At 42.3% G+C, this 22,311-nt stretch overlaps 1 protein-coding gene across 1 annotated transcript in view; it reads right to left on the bottom strand.

Moving 5' to 3' along the window:
• Positions 1-5,249: 5,249 nt before the first annotated feature.
• The window catches only part of ADGRG4 (adhesion G protein-coupled receptor G4), a 95,349-nt gene continuing 78,287 nt past the window's right edge, over positions 5,250-22,311 (bottom strand). Inside the window, 5 exon segments of the mRNA XM_070257154.1 lie at positions 5,250-5,323; positions 10,860-11,027; positions 11,965-12,066; positions 17,210-17,490; positions 20,133-20,211. Of these exon segments, the coding sequence (XP_070113255.1) occupies positions 5,250-5,323; positions 10,860-11,027; positions 11,965-12,066; positions 17,210-17,490; positions 20,133-20,211 (704 nt within the window).

Here is a 22,311-nt window from a genome sequence, read left to right as displayed (position 1 = left end):
GGGCCAGTGTCTGAAGATTTATGGAGCCTGTTACACTAGGTCTTTATTCTTCCTCCGTAACTGCCTCTAAAGTTTTCCATTCCTCTAGGAATTTGTGTGCTGAGGATTTTTTTAAAAAAAAGTCTTTCCCACATTAACTAGGCCTTCATCAAAATTCACTGCAACTCAGATTCATTTCCATTTCTAGTCCTATTGCTGCCTACAACCAACTAAGCATGAGGGATGAGCCAGTTATTTATCCATCTAACCATCTATCTAGCATGTCCCCTGATTTGAGTGCCTTCACAGTATTAATGTAGCCTATCCTTCAGTCTTGCCTCCCCTCCCTTCTAAGCAATTATGAGGTGTAAGCAAAAATCCTCAACCTTGTTTCTCTGGTGAATACCAGGTTAACATAAGTAAATCTTGGAAACTTAGGGATTTGCCAGTCCCAACTTTTTGTTTAACTTACATAATCATTTGCGTAGTACTGCATATGTTAAGGAAACATCTGTAGTTTTCTTATGCATTTAAATAAGATGAAAATTGTTTGCAATATTTGAAGTTACCACTTATTATTGATTTCTTTTGGGTCTTTTTTTTGTACTCACATCAGCGTCCTCCGATGCAGGGCCCTGAATGCCATATGCCTCCCCCTTTTCTTGGCATCTCACTTTGTGAATATCATGCTGTTAGCATAGTAAGATGGAGACTATAAGCGGCATTCCTCCTCGCTTTCCTTCTCAGACGACTGCGCCTTCCCCAATCAGAGCTGAAGGCTCCTAGAAGCTGGGATCAAAATATATTTTCAGATATTTGGGGGAACTCTCAGAAAGCTGTATGGTGAAGCACCTTCACAAAAAAACGTAATCAGTTGTGAACTCCTCTGGAGAGACGTGGCAACCATAGACAAAAAACTAAGCTCATTTTCATATACTGATTTTCCTTAGAGTGAGGTCAACAGGTAAACCCAAGATAAACATCGCCTTTTCTAACAGCACTCTTCTCTATTGTTCTGAGATGCTGATCTTGAACTCTTCCGCTCTCTCGATTCATCCTGATACACTTTCACCTTTAAAGAATAAGTGAATACATGAATGAGGCATGGGGGGTGGGAGAGAGACCTCTTCTTCTAAGCACTATTGCAACCTCATTCAAGAAATATATTACTGAATTAGCCATTCATTCAACCAAAATACATTCAGCCCTATATTGTATGTACTCGGCATATGTGGGGGTTTTTCCTTACCTACTTATCCATTCCTAACAACACCCTAATTTCTCTTCAGAGAATCGCTTCTCCCCCACTCTGGGTATTCTTGGTGGGATGGTAAATCCAAGCTCCTGTCCTACCTCTATCAAAACCAATCGGCTCCCTGAAGATTTCTTCTGCCACATTCTTCCTCTCACCGCTCAGTACAGGACAAAATTTAAGCTCAGCCTATCAGAAGCAGTCTCATGAGACTCTGAATCTTAAGCTGATAACATGAGGCTAGATGAAATTACTGTTTATTCTTCCTGGTGGTCGTGCCCTTACAAGAAGAGTCCCTGCTAGGAGACTATCCCTATGGTTCCTGATTTGTAGACCTCTGTCCTTTTTCAAGCCCCTTTTATTTTTAAGGATTGGCACCTGAGCTAACCTCTGTTGCCAATCTTTTATTGTTATTATTATCATTTTCTTCTTCTCCCCAAAGCCCCCCAGTACATAGTTGTATATGCCGGTTTTAGGTCTTCTGGCTCTGCTATGTGGGACACCGCCTCAGCATGGCCTGATGAGCAGTGCTAGGTCTGCGCCCCAGATGCGAACCGGCAAAACCCTGGGCCACCGAAGTAGAATGCATGAACTTAACCACTCAGCCATGGGGCCGGCCCCTCAAGCCCTATTCTTTAACATTCCCATAAATTATTTGAGTTCCCAAAACCCTTTTGACCAATTCTCTTTCCCTTGGGTAACTGGAACTGACAATTGTCAGTTCAAAGACATTTGGTTTCTGTTGCTGGCAACCAAAGAACCTTGACCGAAATATTGTGCTAGGCACTGAGAGTACAGCAGTCAACAAGACAGACACGGTTCCTACTCTCATGAAGCTTACATATTAGTGAAGAATATAGGTTCATTCGGCACTAAGATAAGAAATCCTAGATTAGGAAAAGTCAGCCATTGCTTTCATATACCCTTACTGTAGACCATTCATTCATGCATGCATGCAAGAAATATTTATGGAGTGCCTACAAAGTACCAGACATTATAAGTATGAATTTAATCCATTTCATTTGTTTTGCCTAATCAACAGAATTATAACTAGGTCCTTCCTCCCTTGTTCTAAACTCCTTGTGTCCCCTAAATGTCTGAAGGTCAGGACCAGAAACACACCCATTAACCGTAAGCCGGAGCTGTTGATGATACAAGCCTTACCTCCTCTCACACTTCCACCCCCTAACCTTCCCATATCCTTGGATGCCGAGGAGGTGGGCCATCACAGATGATCGCTGTCTCCTTTGACACTTCTGACAAAACAGTAAGGATTGAGGTCCTGGGGAGGAGCTTCCTCAGACTTGCCCCAGAGAGAGTTCAGTACTAGTCAGTGTTTCCCAGCTTGCCCACAGGGTACCCAGAGCACAGAGGAGAATGCAAAGCCAGAGCCTGTGCCCTGAAGCTCCAAGAGGCTTTGTAAATTTGTTGACTAGTACTTAATAAAGAGCATTTGCCTGTGGTGTTGAGAAATGGAATCCTGCCGTACCCAAGCTGCCCTCCTCCAAACCTGGAATGCACCACTCTCAGCCTAACTAAACACCGTGTGATTTCCTGCCCGTGAAGGACTTCTCTTCCACCATGTCCTTGCTTTAATCATTCACTATTCCAATGTTTGTAGCTGGTCTCCCCAGGTAAACAGTAAGCTGCTGGAGGTAGTGGTCTAAGTATGACACGTCTGAATCTTTCTCTCCATGTCAGGGCTAAATGAATGCTTGGGGCTTGATTGTTGATTGAAAGCAGCCCAAAGGTTCTAGGGTCTCTTTTCCATAATCGCTTGAGTCTGTCTTCACACAGGAGTGGGCCATTTTGTGGGCCCAGGAAGAGCAAACCAAAGGATGCCTGAAAGATGTTTAAGCAGTGTTTGCCCTACAATTTCAAACTGTCGACTAATTTGCAAAACACCCATGTTTTACTAATTAGCAGGAGAAGTCATGACAGGAATCATGAACTTTTCTATAAAATAACATTTCTGTTCTTGACAGCATGTCAGGTCATTAGAGAGGGGCTGCATCTTCATCACTCCCACAGCAGCAGAACAATCAGAGCCCCATTGCTCAGTGAAAATCAACACAATCATGGGCATTTTCACAGCCAAAAATGATCCCCCAAATCAAAGCATTTCTGGAATGTATATATGCGTAGACTTGCTTATTACACCCAAATCTTGTCCTTAAATCTGTTTTCGAATGAAGATGACTTAATATTCTCAATTCAAAGACATTTTCTAACATTCAAGACACTTTGTTCATCGTTTGTGTTAGTCTTTTCGCACTCACTCACTCACTCACCTTCCTCGACAACAAAGTACCCATAAAGCCCTATAGGGAACAATGGTTGTGGGATTTCCTCAGGACAAAACTTCCTGGGCAAAGGGATTGACTTGGAGGCAGATATTCAGGGGCCTAAGGGCCTACATACTTTTTTTAATGTTGCATGAGATGGTGGATGGGGCAAAGAGGAGCCTAAGAGCTTGGTAGCAGTGACTGGCACCAGTCTGTTTGGCAGTCAGTGATGAATCTTGCTTAGGGGATCCAATGTGGGACCTTTAATGGAGCAGACATAGTGGGTGGGGCCACGAGGTGTGAGAGGTAAGTGGTGGAGGTTAGAAAGAGAAAGGGGTTAAGATGTACTGTTTCACTGTGCTAGAAAATTTATAAACCTCATCTCACTTAAGCCTCACCTCAACTCTATAATGAATATACTACTGCTATTACCACTCCAAATCTCACGTCTAGAAACCTCTGTCACCTCTCCATCAAGAGCTTGGATTTGAACCCAGATCTGCTGTCTCCATAGCCCACCGCACCATACATATTCACAAGGGTAACTGGGGACTTGGTTTATGGTATTGAAACCCAGTTTATCTTTCTTTCTTATTGGAAGGGTCCGACTGTCTTTATTTATTTATGTCTTCATTTATTTATTGCTTAAAGAGGTAATATATTCTCTCAGTACAAGATTCAAAAAATATAGAGGTATATGGTGAAAAGTAAATCTCCCTTCCTCCCTAGCTACCAGACCCAATTCTGCATCCTGAAGTCAACCACTGATACCAGTTGCTTGTGTATCCTTCCAGAATGTTCATCTCTTTACTCATTTCTACCCAAGGCCAAATGCAAGCAGCCTACCTGGCTGGAAGCCTCGGTGACAGTATTTGGGATAACATTAAGAACACCACCCATGGTGCTTAGCCACAGAGTGCAAAGCAGGTAAAATTCATCTTCAATGCTCACTCTGTTGCCTTTGGGTGGTTCTTCTCACCTCCATCTCCCTACCGTCCTGCTCACCTTGACCTGTTCTTTCCTCCCTAGGGGGAACCGCCAGCTTTAAACAGCTCCTGTTCTGATACATTCCCTCAGGACCCTGCTTGCTGTTCCCTCAGGAGATGTCTTGGCTGAGAAATTCATCCCCACTAAGGAATTCATGGGTGTCTATGGCTTGATGAGCCACCCTTTTCACAAAACAAGTTTACATTTTATCAAGGGGCTTCAATCAAGAGAGTAACTTGAATAATGGAAATTTCAAATGACAGCCCAACAGGATGGAGTTTTTTTCCGAAAGGTATGACCTGGTGGCTCTTCCTCTTTACTTCCCCTGTGGATGTCAGGCCACCTGCGTATGGGGCAGCTTTGGCCACCTTTGTTTGGCTCTCAGGGCAATAAGGGCACTGATTTTGATTTTTTTCCTTTTAGAATGTGAACACTTAGAGTTTTTGAAACAAAATGTCCAATGCTGTAGAACTTTCTCCCCTAATATATCATAACTCTAGGCTCAAATCTTATCTAAAATGAGAAACTATAACAATGAATAGGAGAATTATTCTGATTTTAATATTCACTAAATGCTATCTCATTCTGCCCCTTCCAAAATAATATTTAGAATATGAAGTTGGAGCAGATGGTGTCTCAAATTCAACATTTTTCCCAATCTCGGGGTGAAGGGAGGTGGGTCTCTCTGCTGGGAATTATTGAAGAAATCTTTGTTTGTGAATGGAATTCATTTTTAATTCATCAGGTTATATTCTTCTCACACAAGTAGGCACAATTTCACAACTCAAGGGAGAGAAACAGTAGGGATCGTCATCAAAATGATCTGCATTAAAGAAAAAAAGAACATTTTCAGCCATGGCATTGGGGACTTTGCACATAGTAGGAGCATAAGAAGTTTTTTTTTTTTTTTTTTTAAGATTGGCACCTGGGCTAACAACTGTTGCCAATCTTTTTTTTTTTTTTCCTGCTTTATCTCCCCAAAGACCCCTGTACACAGTTGTATATCTTAGTTGCAGCTCCTTCTAGTTGTGGGATGTGGGACGCCACCTCAACGTGACCTGGCGAGTGGTGCCATGTCCGCGCTCAGGATCCGAACCCTGGGCCGCCGCAGCGGAGCGCGCAAACTTAACCACTCAGCCACGGAGCCGGCCCCAGAAGTTTTTATCAAATGAAGGAATGAATAGAGGAATTAGAAAGGAAGTGAAAGTTATGGTGCTTTCCTTGGATAGTTTAATATGAATCTGGGATGGATTAATTCATCCTGACGGCACTGTTTAGGCAATTACAGGTGCGTGTGTTCTTCCTGCGTTGTGAATAACAGGCTATGTTATTCACAGTAACCTTAGCCTAGGGGGAGACATTCATGGACAAACCATGGAGTCCTTCACGAAGAGACGATATAAAATGGTAACACACATAGCTATATCCCATATGAGTTTGATATTCTTGTTCTGAAGGTTTAGCTGTTTCTCAAGACTGAGGGTACCCAGTGGTATAGAGGGTGTAATTTTTCATTCTGTGCTAATGGAATCGAGCTTCTGGCTGCCACAAGTCTGATGGCAGCATCCAGATTGCAGTTTTAGAATCTGTGGCCCAAGATGCTGGACTACTTGCCCTACTGGCTGCGTTACTGTCACAACTGATGAGCATTTTGATGCTGGCTGCAGGCCCCTGGGCTCTCCAGGTCTATGGCTCGGTACAGCAACATCCAAAATCCTGTACATGGTATTTGCTACTGCTCTTCCAAAGAAAAATATGTACATTTGGGCTGTAGATGACTTGCCACTGAAACAATATCCCCTGGGGACAGCAGGGAAGCCAATACTAACTAACCCTCTTGAAAAATATTTCCCAATCAGCCCCAACTATTATCTGCTAAGGAGCTTCCATAACTCAAGCCCTCTATCTGCCATGGTTCCCCCGTGCCTCCATATGAGCATCAGAACCTATCCACAAGTTAGCTGGCCAGAGTCTGAGGGATGCTTTGGCCAGCAAAAGACTTTCTCCATATGCGCCAACTTTCCCATACAGAAATGGAGACTGAGACTCTATACACTAGTCAACCAGCCTAACTGGAAAAAAGTGTTGCCTCAAACAGTCCTGAAGCTGGTAGGCACTTTGGAGATTGTCCATCCTAGCCCCCTCATGTTGAGGGTAGAGAAAATGTAGCTCCAGGTAGGGAAGTGATGTGCCAAGGTCACAGAGTTAGTGACAGAGCTGGGACTCAAGCCAAAGCCTTTGGACTCCAAGTTTGGTGCTTTTTTTTACCTACCACGCTGCTTCTGGATTGGCTGCAACCCTTGGAAACAGAACTGTTGTGTGGAGCCAACATAATGAAAACTACAAGTGGATAAGGCAGTTCTACCACCAGCTCTGAGAAGGTGGGAGAAGGACTACAGCCAGGCCACCAAAGGTGTTCTCTGTGTGTGAGCCGGAGTCTACTTTGGTCTTTAAGAAAGGAAACCAAAGGCCACCGCACCACCATTTAGATGGAAGTACAGAACACAGAATCATCACAACATCAACTTGAGTTCTTAAGTTCTTGCTCATTTTGCCTTTTGCTTTACTTTTGACCTTTAGACCAATCCTTAACCTGCATTTTTCCTCCCAACACCACCTCCACCTCAACATCTGTCTCTGTACCTAGAAAGTGGGCTTCCTATGGAAGAAGGTGAGCATCTAAGAGTGGTGTGCAGCTCGGTGGGTATTTTTGGTGGGGTGTGATGAGCACTAACCTGAGAGCCAGGAGACCTGAGTTCTGGCCCCAGTTCTGCTGCTGATGGGCTGAGTGACTGTCCGTAAGGTGTTTTCCTTTTCCTGCTTAAGGTTCCTCATCTGTAAAATGAGGGGATTGTACTAGACAATGCCTAAAGTTCCTTCTGCTTTTTTTTCTTTTTTTTTTATTAGTGTAACATTGGTTTATAACATAATATAAATTTCAGGTGTACATCGTTATATTTTGATTTCCATGTAGGTTACATCATGTTGACCACCCAAAGACTAGTTACAATCCATCACCACACACATGTGCCTAATCACCCCTTTTGCCCACCTCCCTCCCCACTTCCCCTCTGGTAACCACCAATCCAATCTCTGTTTCTATGTGTTTCTTGATCGTTGTTTTAATCTTCTACTTATGAGTGAGATCATATAGTATTTGACTTTCTCCCTCTGACTTATTTCACTTAGTATAATACCCTCAAGGTCCATCCATGTTGAAACAAATGGCCGGATTTCATCGTTTCTTATGGCTAAGTAGTATTCCATTGTGCATATGTATACTGCATCTTCTTTATCCATTCGTCCCTTGACGGACACCTGGGTTGTTTCTAAGTCCTGGATATTGTGAATAATGCTACGATGAACATAGGAGTGTATGCATCTTTATGCATTCGTGTTTTCACATTCTTTGGATAAATACCCAGCAGTGGACTAGCTGGATCACATGGTAGATCTATTTGTAATTTTTTGAGGAATCTCCAAACTATTTTCCATAGTGGCTGCACCAGTTTGTACTCCCACCAGCAGTGTATAAGGGTTCCCTTCTCTCCACATCCTCTCCAACAATTATTGTTTCCTGTCTTGTTAATTATAGCCATGCTGACGGGAGTGAGCTGATATCTCATTGTCGTTTATGTTTGCATTTCCCTGATAGTTAATGATGTTGAACATCTTTTTATGTGCCTGTTGGCCATCTGTATATCTTCTTTGGAGAAATGTCTGTTCAGATCTCTTGCCCATTTTTTAATTGGGTTGTTACTTTTTTTGTTGTTGAGATGTATGAGTTCTTTGTATATTTGGATATTACCCCCTTATCTGATATATGGTTTGCAAATATCTTCTCCCAATTGTCAGGTTCTCTTTTCGTTTTGTTGATGGTTTCCTTTGCTGTGCAGAAGCTTTTTAGTTTGACGTAGTCTCATTTGTTTATTTTTTCTATTGTTTCCCTTGGCCGTTCAGACATGGTACTTAAAAATATGCTGCTAAGACGATGTCAAAGAGCGTACTGCCTATGTTTTCTCCTAGAAGTTTAATGGTTCTAGGTCTTACGTTCGAATCTTTAATCCATTTTGAGTTTATTTTTCTGTATGGTGTAAGATAATGGTCTACTTTCATTCTTTTGCATGTGGCTGTCCAGTTTTCCCAACACTGTTTATTGAAGAGACTTTCCTTTTTCCATTGTATGTTCTTGGCTCCCTTGTTGAAAATTAGCTGTGCATAGATGTGTGGGTTTATTTCTGGCTCTCAATTCTGTTCCACTGATCTGTGTGTCTATTTTTGTGCCAGTCCCATGCTGTTTTGGTCACTATAGCTCTGTAGTATATTTTTAAATCAGGGAGTGTGATACCTCCAGCTTCGTTCTTTTTTCTCAGGATTCCTTTGGCTATTTGAGGGTTTTTCTTGTTCCCTATAAATTTTAGGATTCTTTGTTCTATTTCTGTGAAAAAATGTTGTTGGAACTTTGATAGGGATTGCATTGAAACTATAGATTGCTTTAGGAAGTATGACATTTTAACTATGTTAATTCCTCCAATCCAAGAGCACAGAATATCTTTTCATTTCTTTGTGTCTTCAATTTCTTTCAATAATGTTTTGTAGTTTTCAGTATACAGATGTTTCACTTCTTTGGTTAAGTTTATTCCTAGGTATTTTAGTCTTTTTGTTGCAATCATGAATGGGATTGTATTCTTAATTTCTCTTTCTGCTACTTTGCTGTTAGTGTATAGACCATATTCATTTATTTTTCTGAAAGTTTTTTAGTGGATTCTTTAGAGTTTTCTCTATATAAAATCATGTCATTTGCAAATGGTGACTGTTTCACGTCTTCATTTCCAGTGTGGATCCCTTTTATTTCTTTTTCTTGCCTGATTGCTCTGGCTAGGACTTCCAATACTATGTTAAATAAGAGTGGTGACAGTGCGCATCCTTGTCTGGTTCCTGTGCTTAGAGGGATAGCCTTCAGTTTTTCTCCATTGAGAATGATATTAGCTGTGGGTTTGTCGTATGTGGTCTTTATTATGTTGTGGTACTTTCCTTGTATACCCATTTTATTCAGAGGTTTTATCATAAGTGGATGCTATATCTTGTCAAATTCTTTCTCTGCATCTATTGAGAAGATCATGTGATTTTTATTCTTCATTTTGTTAATGTGGTGTATTATGTTGATTGATTTGCAGATGTTGAACCATCCCTGAATCCCTGGAATAAATCCCACTTGATTGTGACGTATGATCTTTTTGATGTATTTGTTGTATTCGATTTGCTAGTATTTTGTTGAGGACTTTTGCACCAATGTTCATCAGTGATATTGGCCTGTAATTTTCTTTTTTTGTGTTGTCCCTGTCTGGTTTTGGTATCAGGGTAATGTTGGCTTCGTAGAATGAGTTAGGGAGCTTCACCTCCTCTTCAATTTTTTGGAAGAGTTTGAGAAGGATAGGTATTAAGTCTTCTTTGAATGTTTGGTAGAATTCACCAGGGAAGCCATCTGGTCCTGGACTTTTATTTTTTTGGAGGTTTATGATTGCTGTTTCGATCTCCTTACTGGTGATCAGTATATTCAAATTCTCTATTTCTTATTGATTCATTTTTGGAAGGCTGTATGATCCTAAGAATTTATCCATTTCTTCTAGATTATCCAATTTGTTGGCATATAGCTTTTGATAGTATTCTCATAATCTTTTGTATTTTTGAGGTGTCTGTTGTAATTTCTCCTCTTTCATTTCTGATTTTATTTATTTGAGCCTTCTCTCTTTTTTTGTTGGTGAGTCTAGTTAAAGTTTTGTCAACTTTGTTTGTCTTTTCAAAGAAGCAGCTCTTGGTTTCATTGATTTTTCTATTGTTTTTTAAGTCTCTATTTCATTTATTTCTGCTCTGATTTGTATTGTTTCCTGCCTTCTAATCTTTTGGGCTTTGTTTGTTCTTTTTTCTCCATTTCCTTTAGGTGCACTGTTAGATTGTCTACTTGAGATTTTTCTTGTTTGTTGAGGTAGGCCTGTATTGCTATAAACTTCCCTCTTAGAACTGATTTTGCTGTATCCCATAGATTTTGGCTTTTTGTATTTTCATTTTCACCTTCTGTTTTTAACAGTCTGTGACAATTGTTTTAATTATCCATGGATTTTTTTGGATCTTCAGTCTCTTCTCTCCTCCGTTATTCTAATAGCCTACCAGATTTATACAGACTAAGTTCACTAGGTGCTTCTATACACACTTTCTCAGCCAAGAATGAACCCAGGTATATACATGCACATGTGCATTTCCTTCTGAGGAGGCAATATTTCCCAAGACCATTTATGTAGCTTCACATTCATTCAATATCTCTGAGACATCAGTGCAGGCGACATAGCATTTTCTCTCATCATTTGGGAAGCTCATTTGTGAAGGAGTGCCTTGTGCGGAGCCTAAAGACTTGAAAGTGGAGCTAGTTGCAGTTGACTTGAGGGATGGTGTCAACAATTTTTGCTTGAAGGTTTTCTTCAGTCTTTCCTTTTTATACCCAATATTTAGCCCATACCTGCTGGCATCTGAAAAGACACAAAAAATAGTTAAAAACATAAACCTCACTAAATTCTACACTTCAAATGGGTAAATTATACCTTAAGAATTTTGTTAAAAAGTATAAAGCCCGATGTACAGAGTGTTCATTCTGGGTACCTCAAGGAGTCAGCTTTTCTATGAAGTTGTAAGAAGTAAGTATGAACTGTAATGTATGCTACAGGCAAAGTCAATTCACTTACCAAGGATGCCTGCTTTCCCTAGAGCCTGGCACAGGGGCCAGCAGGTTACTGATATGCCCAACATAAAGGAGCAGGATCTCTGTGCTACTTATAGAATCTTTGAGTTCAAGCATTGCCTTCTCTAAAGGAAACAGACTGAGCTTTGCATTGAGACTGAGTGAAGCTGCCTGAATTGGATGGAGGAGCCTTTTGCTACATAGAAAATCAATTTGCCTGGACTGGAGACATCCTCAGAGGCAACGTCAGAGTCCTCTACATTTCCCACTGTGCAGGAAAGGTCCTCAGTCCGTGTGGGAAGCCCACTAGCTGGGCATCCTAGGGATGCTGCAAGTTCTCTCCATCTCCACCGTCACTCCTTGCTTCCCACAGCCACTCAACCCACTGTTGGCTACGGGCCAGAAAGACCCTGTGACTCAGTGCGTAGAACACAGTAGGCACTCAATCAATGTTCTTTAATTGAATTGAGACTCAGTAGACAGCAAGGGCAAGCAATCCAAGGAATTTGGGCCAAAAGAGAAGCTTTATTAAGTTAAAATATGGCCCAAATCACATCTTTCACCTGACTTCATTCATCTCGGCTCAAAAGTACAAATCATTTTCATGACATGAAAACAGCCTCCATTTTGATGTTGATGCTGTATGAACTCAAATCAAGAGACAAGTTAATCTGATGAGTTTTGTAAAACCTGTAGAATTCAAAACCTTACCCAAACTGACATCTTACCAGAAGAGTCACTCAGTCGAAACCACCTGCAACAGAGGTGTATCTGCCACTGCTCCCGGACACTCTCCTTCATTGCACAGTGGAATACAAAAATGAGGAATCCTAAGCCAGGAAAAGAAGGTCAGTCTTTTTCAGCTTCTTTCATTCTGTCACCAATGCTCACACTCAGGCCTGCTGTTGTCATCATTAATACCTCTTCTAAGGAACCCCAGGGTCATTACTGACTTTCTGCGCTTATCTTTCCAGCCTCCCTCCCAAAGTCAGTGATGGCAAAAAGGTCTCAAGACTTCATGTTGACCACAGTATTCCCCCTGGGCTGCTGTCCATCCTGGAGCTTGAGAGATGAGGCCTGCAATGGGAGCTAGCCTCTGAGACGGTTCTCAACGATCCCCACATCTTGGCATTCACATCCTTATGGAGTCTCCTCCCACATTGTACCAACAGAATATGGCAGAAATGATGGTGTAGTCACTTCCAAGATTAGTTTATAAAAGACATTGTGGCTTTCTCTCTCTCCCTATTATCACTTACTCTGAAGGAAGCCAAGTGTTATGTCTTAAAGACACTCTGACAGCCCTGTAGAGAGGACCACATGGTGAGGAACTGAAGCTTCCAGCCCACGGCCGAGTGAGTGAGCCTTCCCGGGAGCAGATCCTCAAGCATCAGTCAAGTCTCCAGATGACTGCAGCCCGGCTGACAGCTTGACTGCAACTCCGTAAGAGACCCCGAGCCAGAACCACTCAGCTAAGCTGCGCCTGAATTCCTGACCCTCCGAAACCATGTAAGATAATAAGTGTTTGTTGTTTTAAGCTGCTAAAATTTGGGAGTAATAACACAGCAATAAATACCTAATACACATGTTCTTTGGCACAATTACACTGTGTGGAAATCATGAATTCGGTGCCCTCAATTTCTACTGCCAGCTCTGATTTTTGTCCTGCAAGTGAGGAAGGGGTGCTGATGGTATCCACTAGCAATTTTGGCCATTTCTCATCCCCTAAGTCTAAAATATCTTCTTGGGGGATGAAAGTAGGACTCATGATGATCCTTATTGCAAATGCCCTGGAACGCCAATTGGATTTCCTAAAGTTTGGAGGTAAAATTGTCAACAGCCTGGCTTTTATTTATGGTCCATGCTAAAAGTCTTTATTCACAAAGCCTTTCCAGATGCCTCAAACTGAAACTCAGCTTTCCCACTCCTGAGCTCCCATAGCACTTTGTTTCTTATAACGTTTGCCATGTTTAGCCATATTATTCTCCATGCACTGCCCATCTCTCCAGCTAGCTGTCAAATCTTTGAGGGCTGAGGTAGCTTTCTCTTCCGTCTTTATATCATTTCTCCCTTTGCCTCCAGTATTCCGTGTAGCAGCTCAATAGATGTTTGTTGACTTGAACTCCAAAGCCCTTAACACACAAACTCTCATGGCTTTCTGCAACCTTAGTGATATCTTCTTGGGCCTCAAAATATTTCTTTTGGTCCAAGTGCAGTTTGGAAACCTTTGTTCTCTATATAAGGTTCAGCTTTCCTCCTCATTGGCCAGTTGTTCTGAAGGTAAATGATTAGTGATGGATTGGAGTGGTCTTAACTCATTGCAAGGTGAGCACGAGTCACTAGTAAATGCCCCCAAAGCTCATTTAAGCCAGGGAATTAGTGGAAGTAAAGAATCTTGCATGAGGAGAGTAAGCATCTCCTGCCATTCTGCCCTGGTTTAGCCCTTCCTCCTACCAGCACCAAACTGAGTTTGGGAGGCTTTGTTTTAAGAAGATGATAACAAGTAGAAGTATTCAGGAAGAGAGCAAACAAGAATAGGGATGGACTTGAGGAAAGGCTGAAAGAGCTGGGGTGCTGTAATTTGGATAAGAGAAAACTTGGAGTGTGGAATATAGGGTGAGGAGAGATGGTAGCTACAGTCACAGATCTGAAAGGCTGTCAGGAAGAGGATAAGCTAGGCTTGTTCTGTGTAGTTGTCAGGTTGGAACTCAGGGCAATGGGAGGAAGCCACAGAGCAACCGTGTAATGAAAAGTCAAGCTAGTCTTCACTAAGCAATGACTGTGTCCTAGGCATTGTGCTATTAGTCTCATTTTTACAGATGAGAGGCCTCAGAGTCCAAGTCTAGTAAACTTGACCGAGTCACAGAGCCAACATTGATCTGGCAGCCTCAGGACTGAACTCAGGCAATCTGAATGCAGAGCCCAAGGTCTTAACCACTGCACTATGCTACCCTCAGGAAAGGATGACCCAGATAAGATTAAGGGCTGAGTAGAAGTTACAATAGCAATCATGTACAATATGTAAATTTATCTAATCAACATGTTGTTCGCCTTAAATTTACACAAGGTTGTATGTCAAATACATTTCAATAAAGAGAAGTTCAATGCTCTGCTTTATGAAATGGTGAGCTCTGTGTCTCTGGGAAGTTTGAGGTAGAGGCATGTGACTTCTGTCACTCACTGGGAAATTGGATTGGGAAGCTCTTCATTCCCAGGTCCCAGCCCTGAGACTCTCTAATTCTGGATGGGAGGCAGCAATCGGGAGGCTAAACGGAATGACATGTTTCACTATGTCCCCTGAGGGCTTTATCTTCATTTGTAACCAAACAACACTGGTGATGAATCTGGCAGCGTTCACTCTTTTTCTGAGCAGCAGCCACCTGGAAGTTGTTGCAGCCACCGAATGAAAGCAAACCCCCATCTCAGAGCAGCTAAAACCTCTCCATCTTCAGCGCAAACAAGGGGCAACAGTGGCGACAAGCACCTATGGCTGCTCTGATTTCCTGCATGGGGTTTAGTTCGTTCTCAGGCTTAAAGGTTATTCTCTGAATTCCAATGAGCTGCCTGCCAGCTCTCCCTCTCTGCCTGACAGCCTTCTTTTTTCTTTCCAATAACAGATTGATCTGCTTACTCACTAGAACATAGGCATGCGGGAAGATGTCAGGTTTTTGTCACCTGCATTTTTATTTGTGCGTCCCTCCTTCAGAAATGGCTCATCATGGGCATAATTTTTTCACACCTGACCACAGGGCAGCCCCTTTCAACCAGAATTGCAAACTTGCCATCTGTCTTTTAAATGGCTAATTTGTTAACTCATTTCACTGCATTCTTGTTTTGACTATTTGGGGTGTGTATGTTTGTGTGTGCAACTTGAGTTTGAAACTCAGGGCTCTGAAAACACCCTCTCTGCAAGATGGCACAGTCTATCTTGTAGGTGGGACTAGCAACTAGAAATGCTTGGTGATTGATTGACATAAAGCATGTCTGACAGACAGACAGCTCGGCTCTGTTGATGCTGGGTCTACAAGGCTCTGGTTTCGGTTCTTGGGAGGTCCTCCTTGGGATTCTGCTTCTGCCAATGTAGGCTTCCTGCTTAGGTACTAGCAGTCCCTTCTACCATAGGAATGGAGCTCGCTGTTTTGAAAACACCTCTCCCCGCTTTAAGCTCTAAACTGCTTTGCTTTCCTGTTTTTTTTTTTGTCAGCTTTCCCTTTCACCCCTCTTTTCATAGGGTAAGTGTGTTCCTCCTCAGAATTAGTGAGCCAAGAGAGGCCTGGAGTTATTGCTGAGGAAAATGTCTGCACGGGCACCTGGCTCCTAATCCACTTCTCTACACATTCTACACCAAGGCTGGTTGGTTCTTAAAGCATGCTACAGAGACCAGGGTGTCTTAGCGTAGGCCAGGTAGGTCTGTCAATAGGGAAAGTATAGAACTATTACCAGGGCCTCAGTCAGCAATGCAGGAGACAACCAAGTGCTGCCAGCCTCAAAAAGCAAACCAAGCGAGAGGGGCATGGAGAGCTCCTAAAAATGTCATCCTCACCCCCAGAAGGCAGAAAGTAGGCATGCGGGGGAAGAACAACACATTTTGTGCCTTTTTGCATTGCAATCCGAATATGGCTAGATCAGGTTGGCAGAATCTGGTGGGACAGAAAGTTTCAGTTGATACACTTCATTGCTCTAAAATGAGATGGTTGCTTGAATAATAAGACATGAGGGCAAAAACTGCACCTGATTCTAGATTGCTTCCCCATCTCTCTGCAGCACCTTGCAAATGCCTGGCATATAACTGCACACCAATTAATATTTCCCAAGCTTCCTCAAGGGTTAATAACCACAATGACAAAGTGTTCTGAAGTGTTTTTAAATGCTGGGTTAAAACGAATCTTTGAAGGTTTTTCTCCCCCAGCAGAGTTCCTCAGACCTTGACCATGCTAATGTATATTGTGCCATTTCAAGAATGGGGGAATGGGGGCCAGCCTGGTGGTGCAGCAGTTAAGTTTGGCGGCCTTGGGATCGTTGGTTCGGATCCCAGGTATGGACCTACGCACCGCTGGTCAAGCCATGCTGAGGCAGGCATCCCACAAATAAATTAGAGGAAGATGGGCACAGATGTTAGCTCAGAGCTAATCTTCCTCAAGCAAAAGGAAAAGAGGAAGATTGGCAACAGATGTTAGTTCAGGGCAAATCTTCCTCAGGAAAAAAAAAATGAACATCAACAATTACTCACAGGTATATTAACCAGATCCCTTGCTTTTACTTATCATGTCATCTTGGCCTACCATTTAATCATTTCCTCATCATTTGCTCCTTTCACCAGAAAACAGGAATGAGATTAAAGAGCTATAGAGCCATTCACTTAGGCTCATCTAACTCAACAAGTTGTGGTGACTTTTTCAAGGTTGATTTGCAGCAAAACGAAGACTAGAACCTTGGCCCCTTGCCTTGGTCCACTGCTTTTTGCTCTTTACCTTTGTTCCTCGATGACTCTGTAATTTCCTAGCCTGGCTCTTTCCCACAGTATTAGGATATCTAATGCAGCCAGAGTCTATGTGGTCAAAAGTTTAATGTTTCTACTGTCCAATAATTGCTATGTTCAACTGGATTGTGCATTTCGAAATGTCAACATAAGTGTGAATCTGGACACCTATGAGCAGAATGTGTTGATGTAATGAACACTGTAAGAAGTATTGTCAAGCAGCATTTGATATAGACATTGCCAGTTAACTAGGGTTGGGTTAGCTATCTAGGCTTCTCTCTGCATCCCTGAGTAAGAGAGAGTGGGCTCATTTAATGAAGCCCTAGCATCTAGCTAATGTTTCCAACGGCTGCCTGTCAACTCATTGACAGCAGAAGCCTCTTGGAGTATCCTCTCCTCCTCCAAAACCCTGAAAGGTGAGATTATTTTCTAAGGCAGCAAAAGCTTTGGTGGAGGTCTAGCTAGCCACAGAAAGTGCAAAGAACAGCAGTTACCTTGCAAAGTGTTAAAAATGGCAAAAAGATACAAGAAAAAGATCCTCACAGGTCCCCAGGCAAAAAAGGCAAACCCCCAGGTGAGGCCAAGTAAGAATGTCAGGCTTGTTGTGCCTTTGAGATCATGCAGGATCATCTTCTGCCGAGTCTTCTGGCTATGGGCTTTCATGGAATTCAGTTTGGCAAAAACAATGCAGAACATGGAGAGATTCATGAGAAAGATGAAGCAAAAATAAGCCACAACTGAGATGTAAAAGATAGAATCGTCTTTAATCCAACAACTGCAAGAGACAAAGAAGAGAAGACCATTGTGAGGTAGAGAAACATAAACTCCTATTTTTCAGCAAGACTCTGAAGATCACCTAGTCACAGTTTCATTTCACCTGAGAACACCTAGACCTAGAGAGACGAAACAACTTGACACAGTTCATTCACACTCACTAGGGGCGGAGCTGGGACTAGGAACTTAATCTCCTGAGCCCCACTCCAGGGTTCTTTCCAGTGCCTAATTAGAAATCCTAGAGGATATTTCTGCCCTATATGTGCAGAAACCTCTCAATCCAATTTCCTAGAAGGCTACTGTCTTCCTCAACAACAGAAGAACAAATTATGTATTTCCCCCCAAAGTGGCTCTCCTCCCCCATGTCTTACACCTGAGCTTTTATTTGAGGGATGAATTCCGCTTTTCATGATAAGTATCACAGTAAAAGGACAGTAAGCAATGACTGGCTTTTCTGAACGCTGTATCAAACAATGATAAGATTATCAGAGTTAATGAAAATGCAACACAAAAGCACAGCTGTCATTGCATTGCTTTAAAATATGATGTATATTTTAAACGTCCCACCACATTTACAGGTTAGGACTACAAAAGGCAATACTGGCCACTGGATTGATTAATGGCTCCACAGTTTCTATTAAAGAAGAAATATGTGAGCCAGCCCTGATGGCCTAGCTGTTAAAGTTCAGTGTGCTCTACTTCAGTGGCCCAGGCTAAGCTACTGGACGTCAAACCACACCACTCGTCTGTCAGTAGCCATGCTGTGGGGGTGGTTCACATAGAAGAACTAGAAGGACTTACAACTGGGATATACAACTATGTACTGGGGCTTTGGGCAGGGAAAAAAAGGGAGGAAGATTGGCAACAGATGTTAGCTCAAGGCGAATCTTTCCCAGTAAAAAAAAAAAAAAAAGAAGAAATGTGTAGTGATTCCTATGAACAAATATTTTAGCCAACATCATTTCCAATTACTGGAGGCATCACCTCTGATTTTTGAACATAGACAAGCTTCATTAATTTAATCGTGTGTCAACTTAGCTGAGATCTCTTTTCCAGAACCAAGAAAATCCCTTGTGGTCACATTGTTCATGTTGGTGTGGATACTTGCATGTATTTGTGAGTTTGTGTGTACTGGGAGGGGGCGAAAAAAGCATTTAATTTCCCTAATAGAGACTAATACTTAGGGTTCCTTGAATATCATCTTCAGCCTTAAAGAAGGATATAGAAAACTCTTGAAAAGTGGCAGAGCTATATGTTTGGATAGAGAATCATCTCCTAAACATATTGTTAAGTATCAAAAAGTGTATCTCTACCCCTTAGGTAACAAAGTGTGCAAGAGAATATGTATGCAAATTTGATTGCTGGTAATAAGAGTTGCATCAAGGGAGAGAAGCTGGGTAGCTGGGGTTGGGACTGGGGCTTACTTTTCATCCTCTACCCTTTTGTACATTTGAATTTTGTACCATGTGCATGTATTACTTCTTCAAAATATAATTATTTTTCAAAAAGCTCTTAGAGCAATCTACCTCTTACTAACCAACGCACATATGAAAGGGCTCTACTCAGGGCGAGTGGAGTTGGTTTTGTTCTTGTTTTTTCTTTTGCTTTTGATCTTTGAAGAACCACCATTAGACAGACACTAGGGATCCTTTAAGCCACAAAACAGGCAAGGAGGGAGGACAAAGGAGGAGATGAGAAGGAAGGGAAGAGAAAAGGGAGAGAAAGAAAGGATAACAAGGAATTATAATTAGACGGCATCTGCTGGAAAGGGCAATATAATTTTGACCTTCTGGAAACTGTCATCTCAATATGAAAGACAGAGGAGTCTCGGGGGCAAGACCTCCTACGTTTCACGCCAGTCTGGTGGGAGGGAAAATCTATAGCAAAAAATAGCTTGGGAGGCAATGATAAAGAGAATAGATATGGGTATGTAAAAAAGAATCAGAGTGTGAAATGAGACTGTGCAGTCTAAAGGACTACATGGTTACTACCTACAGGCCTGTAAAAGAAGGTTCTAGAGAGGTGGGGCAAAGTGAATGGCTAGTCTCTTGTGGCTGTGGATGAGAGAACCGAAGAGATGGGTTTATATGTTAAAAAGAAAAGAAAAAGAAAGAAAGAAAAGAATGTCTAGGACAACAAAGCTGAGCCAATTTGCAAAGGAAAGTGGTGGAGTCGTCTTCAGGGGAGAACTTTGTTGTTGAAAGGTAGAAAATGTTTTCCAACTCATCTCTGTATTTCCTTATAGTGGCCACTCCAACTCCTTCCACCTTCTGTGAGCTTTCTAATCATAATCACAATAGCTGCCAGTTATGTAGCACTTACCAGGGAACAGGCCACATGATGAGCACTTTATATATATGATGTCATTTTAATTTACGCACAACACTGAGAGCAAACATTATTATACCCATTTTCCAGAGGAGGAAATGGAAGTAAGAGGTAAGGTAACTTGCCCAAGGGCATAAAGAGCCCAGGCACCTAACCATTATGTGAGTGTGCACATGACTGTGTTTAGATCAGAAAGACTGAGGCTGAGTCCTCCCTAAAGTCAGAGTCAAGACTAAGCCCTAGGCCTGGAACACCCCACCGTTCCCTGATGGTCAAGAGCATCACCACCTGAGAAGCAGAGATGCTGGTACTTACAATGGAGTCTTTGAGCTCAGAGTTCCATACAGATCTCTTTTCACACTGACTATAACTGCCACCATGATTGCTGGGATTCCTAGAGTGAGGAAGCAAGCCAAAGGCATCCCATTAGGAAGCGGGGGAGAGATCCTGATCAATGAATGTGGGCACTGATACATTAAAACACTGTTTAAATGAACCACAGATGTGCGGGCATCAAAATACCATTGTTTGCAGAATGTTTGTGAATTCTTCCAAGTGAAACATTTCTAGGAGTTCCCCAATCTGCTAAACTAGACAGCATGCCGATGGCTCCAATACAACGCCCACTGGTTATTAAAAATAGCTCAAGTGCCAAAAAATCAACTTGGCAACAGAAATATCTCGTTCATCGGAATATAAGTTCGCATCAAGCATTTCTTCTCAGATGATGGGCCGCCACTTTTTCTCCCTTTCCCTCACTTCCCAGTGTCTTTATGTCTAGGTCACCTTGGAGGCAGGGCACAGGCAATCATCAGCAACCTTCAGTGCCTTTCTGACAGGGGAGCTGTTTCCACACTCGTTACTAGTTTGACATTTTGACTAGATCGACCAGTTAACAACCAGTCAATTCAGCCAGACTATAATAAAGCAATCAGTTCGGTCTAAGTGGTCAAACGTGACATGAGTATAGATACAGGGTTTAAAAATCCAATTTCATGTACATTTGCAAAACTTAAACGTTTTCCTTGTTTCTAACAATGCATTGCTCCTAAACTAAGAGCGTTACACCCGCATACATTTTAAGCATTTTGTAAGATATATCCAAAGCTGTTCCGAACCCCAGAGTGCCGAGTATGTGTGTCCTATTCTGTGATAAACTGGACAGTCCCTTCCAATGTGTGCATCACACCTAACACAGTGCCTAGCATAATGTAGATGTTTAAGAATATACCTGTTGGAGGCCAGAGGGGAGGGGTGGACGGAGGCCTCACATTTAGGATGGAAGTTGTGAGGCAGTCTCTAAGCTGTGTTTACACTTTGATAATTAAAACAAAAAAGATCCCTAGCGCTTACCAAAAAGAATGTGGACAACACTATTGCCTTGGGCCGGGATTTAGATAAAGGAATAAAACCTTTTCAACAGGTTGCTTTGGCATTAGGAAGATAGAACTTCAAATACAAACAGATGCCAATATTTATTTTCCTTACAGTTGATTGCATTTGTCTAATATTTATTGATTTAATTTTTTAATTGAAATATAATTGACATCCACTATCCCATTAGTTTTAGGTGTACATCATGGCGATTCAATATTCATATACATTATGAAATGATCACCACGATGAGTCTAGTTGCCATCTGTCACTGTACAAAGTTATTACAATATTATTAACTATATTCCCTATGCTGTACATTATTTAAATGCTCTGAAACTCCCTGTAGCGGGACAGCTCTGCAGTGGCTCCCTGGCGACCTCGCAGGTATCCACGTAGACTGAGTAGGCAAAGGCTTGAACAGCAGCTGATTTGAATGTGGGCAGAACGCCTTGTGATCTTCCACGAATTCAAGAAGACGGCAGGCCAGTGAGGAGGTGCTCTGAGGCTATCTCCTTCTCGCCTGCCTCTCCTCTGGGAGGCTGTCAGGACACTGTTTCTCATCGCCTCCCAGGTTCTGAGGCGGTGTGGTGCTTTGCACCCTACCCCCTCAGAACAGAACTGTGGAATATAAAACCACATAGCTTCAGTTTCGAACTGGCTCCTCCGCAACAGGGAATCCCACAGCTCGTGTGGCAGCCATCTGTTCCCTTTTGTTTTGGTGTCGTTCTTTATAGTGTGTGGGACAAGGACTTGGGAGCTGGCACCTTTAGCTACTCTTCCTTTCGCCGCTATGGAAGTAATCAACTGAATCTGAAAGTGGCTCGTTGTATCTTTACTGGTCGAGCCAATCAGCCCTTGGCCTTGGCTTGAGTGTGTACTTGACACCCCCCAAGTTCTTCCTGCCTCCAAGTACCAAGCCTTAGCCTTTCCTGCCTCTCCTTGTACCCCAGGAAGTGTGTGTGGAATGAGAAGATCAAAGAGGTAAGAAGCATGCTCTGGGGAACACCAACATTGAAGGAGGAAGGGTCTGAAAAGGAAGCCGAGAATGAATAATGACGAGGGAGAAGGAAAGCCAGGATTGAGTGCTATTTACAGCCCCCCCACAGTCAGCCATACG

This window comes from Equus caballus, chromosome X (genome assembly GCF_041296265.1).
Source record: "Equus caballus isolate H_3958 breed thoroughbred chromosome X, TB-T2T, whole genome shotgun sequence".
In the NCBI taxonomy this organism is placed as follows: domain Eukaryota; kingdom Metazoa; phylum Chordata; class Mammalia; order Perissodactyla; family Equidae; genus Equus; species Equus caballus.
The sequence above is the reverse complement of the archived record's forward strand: the minus strand, read 5'-3'. Positions and strand labels throughout refer to the sequence as shown.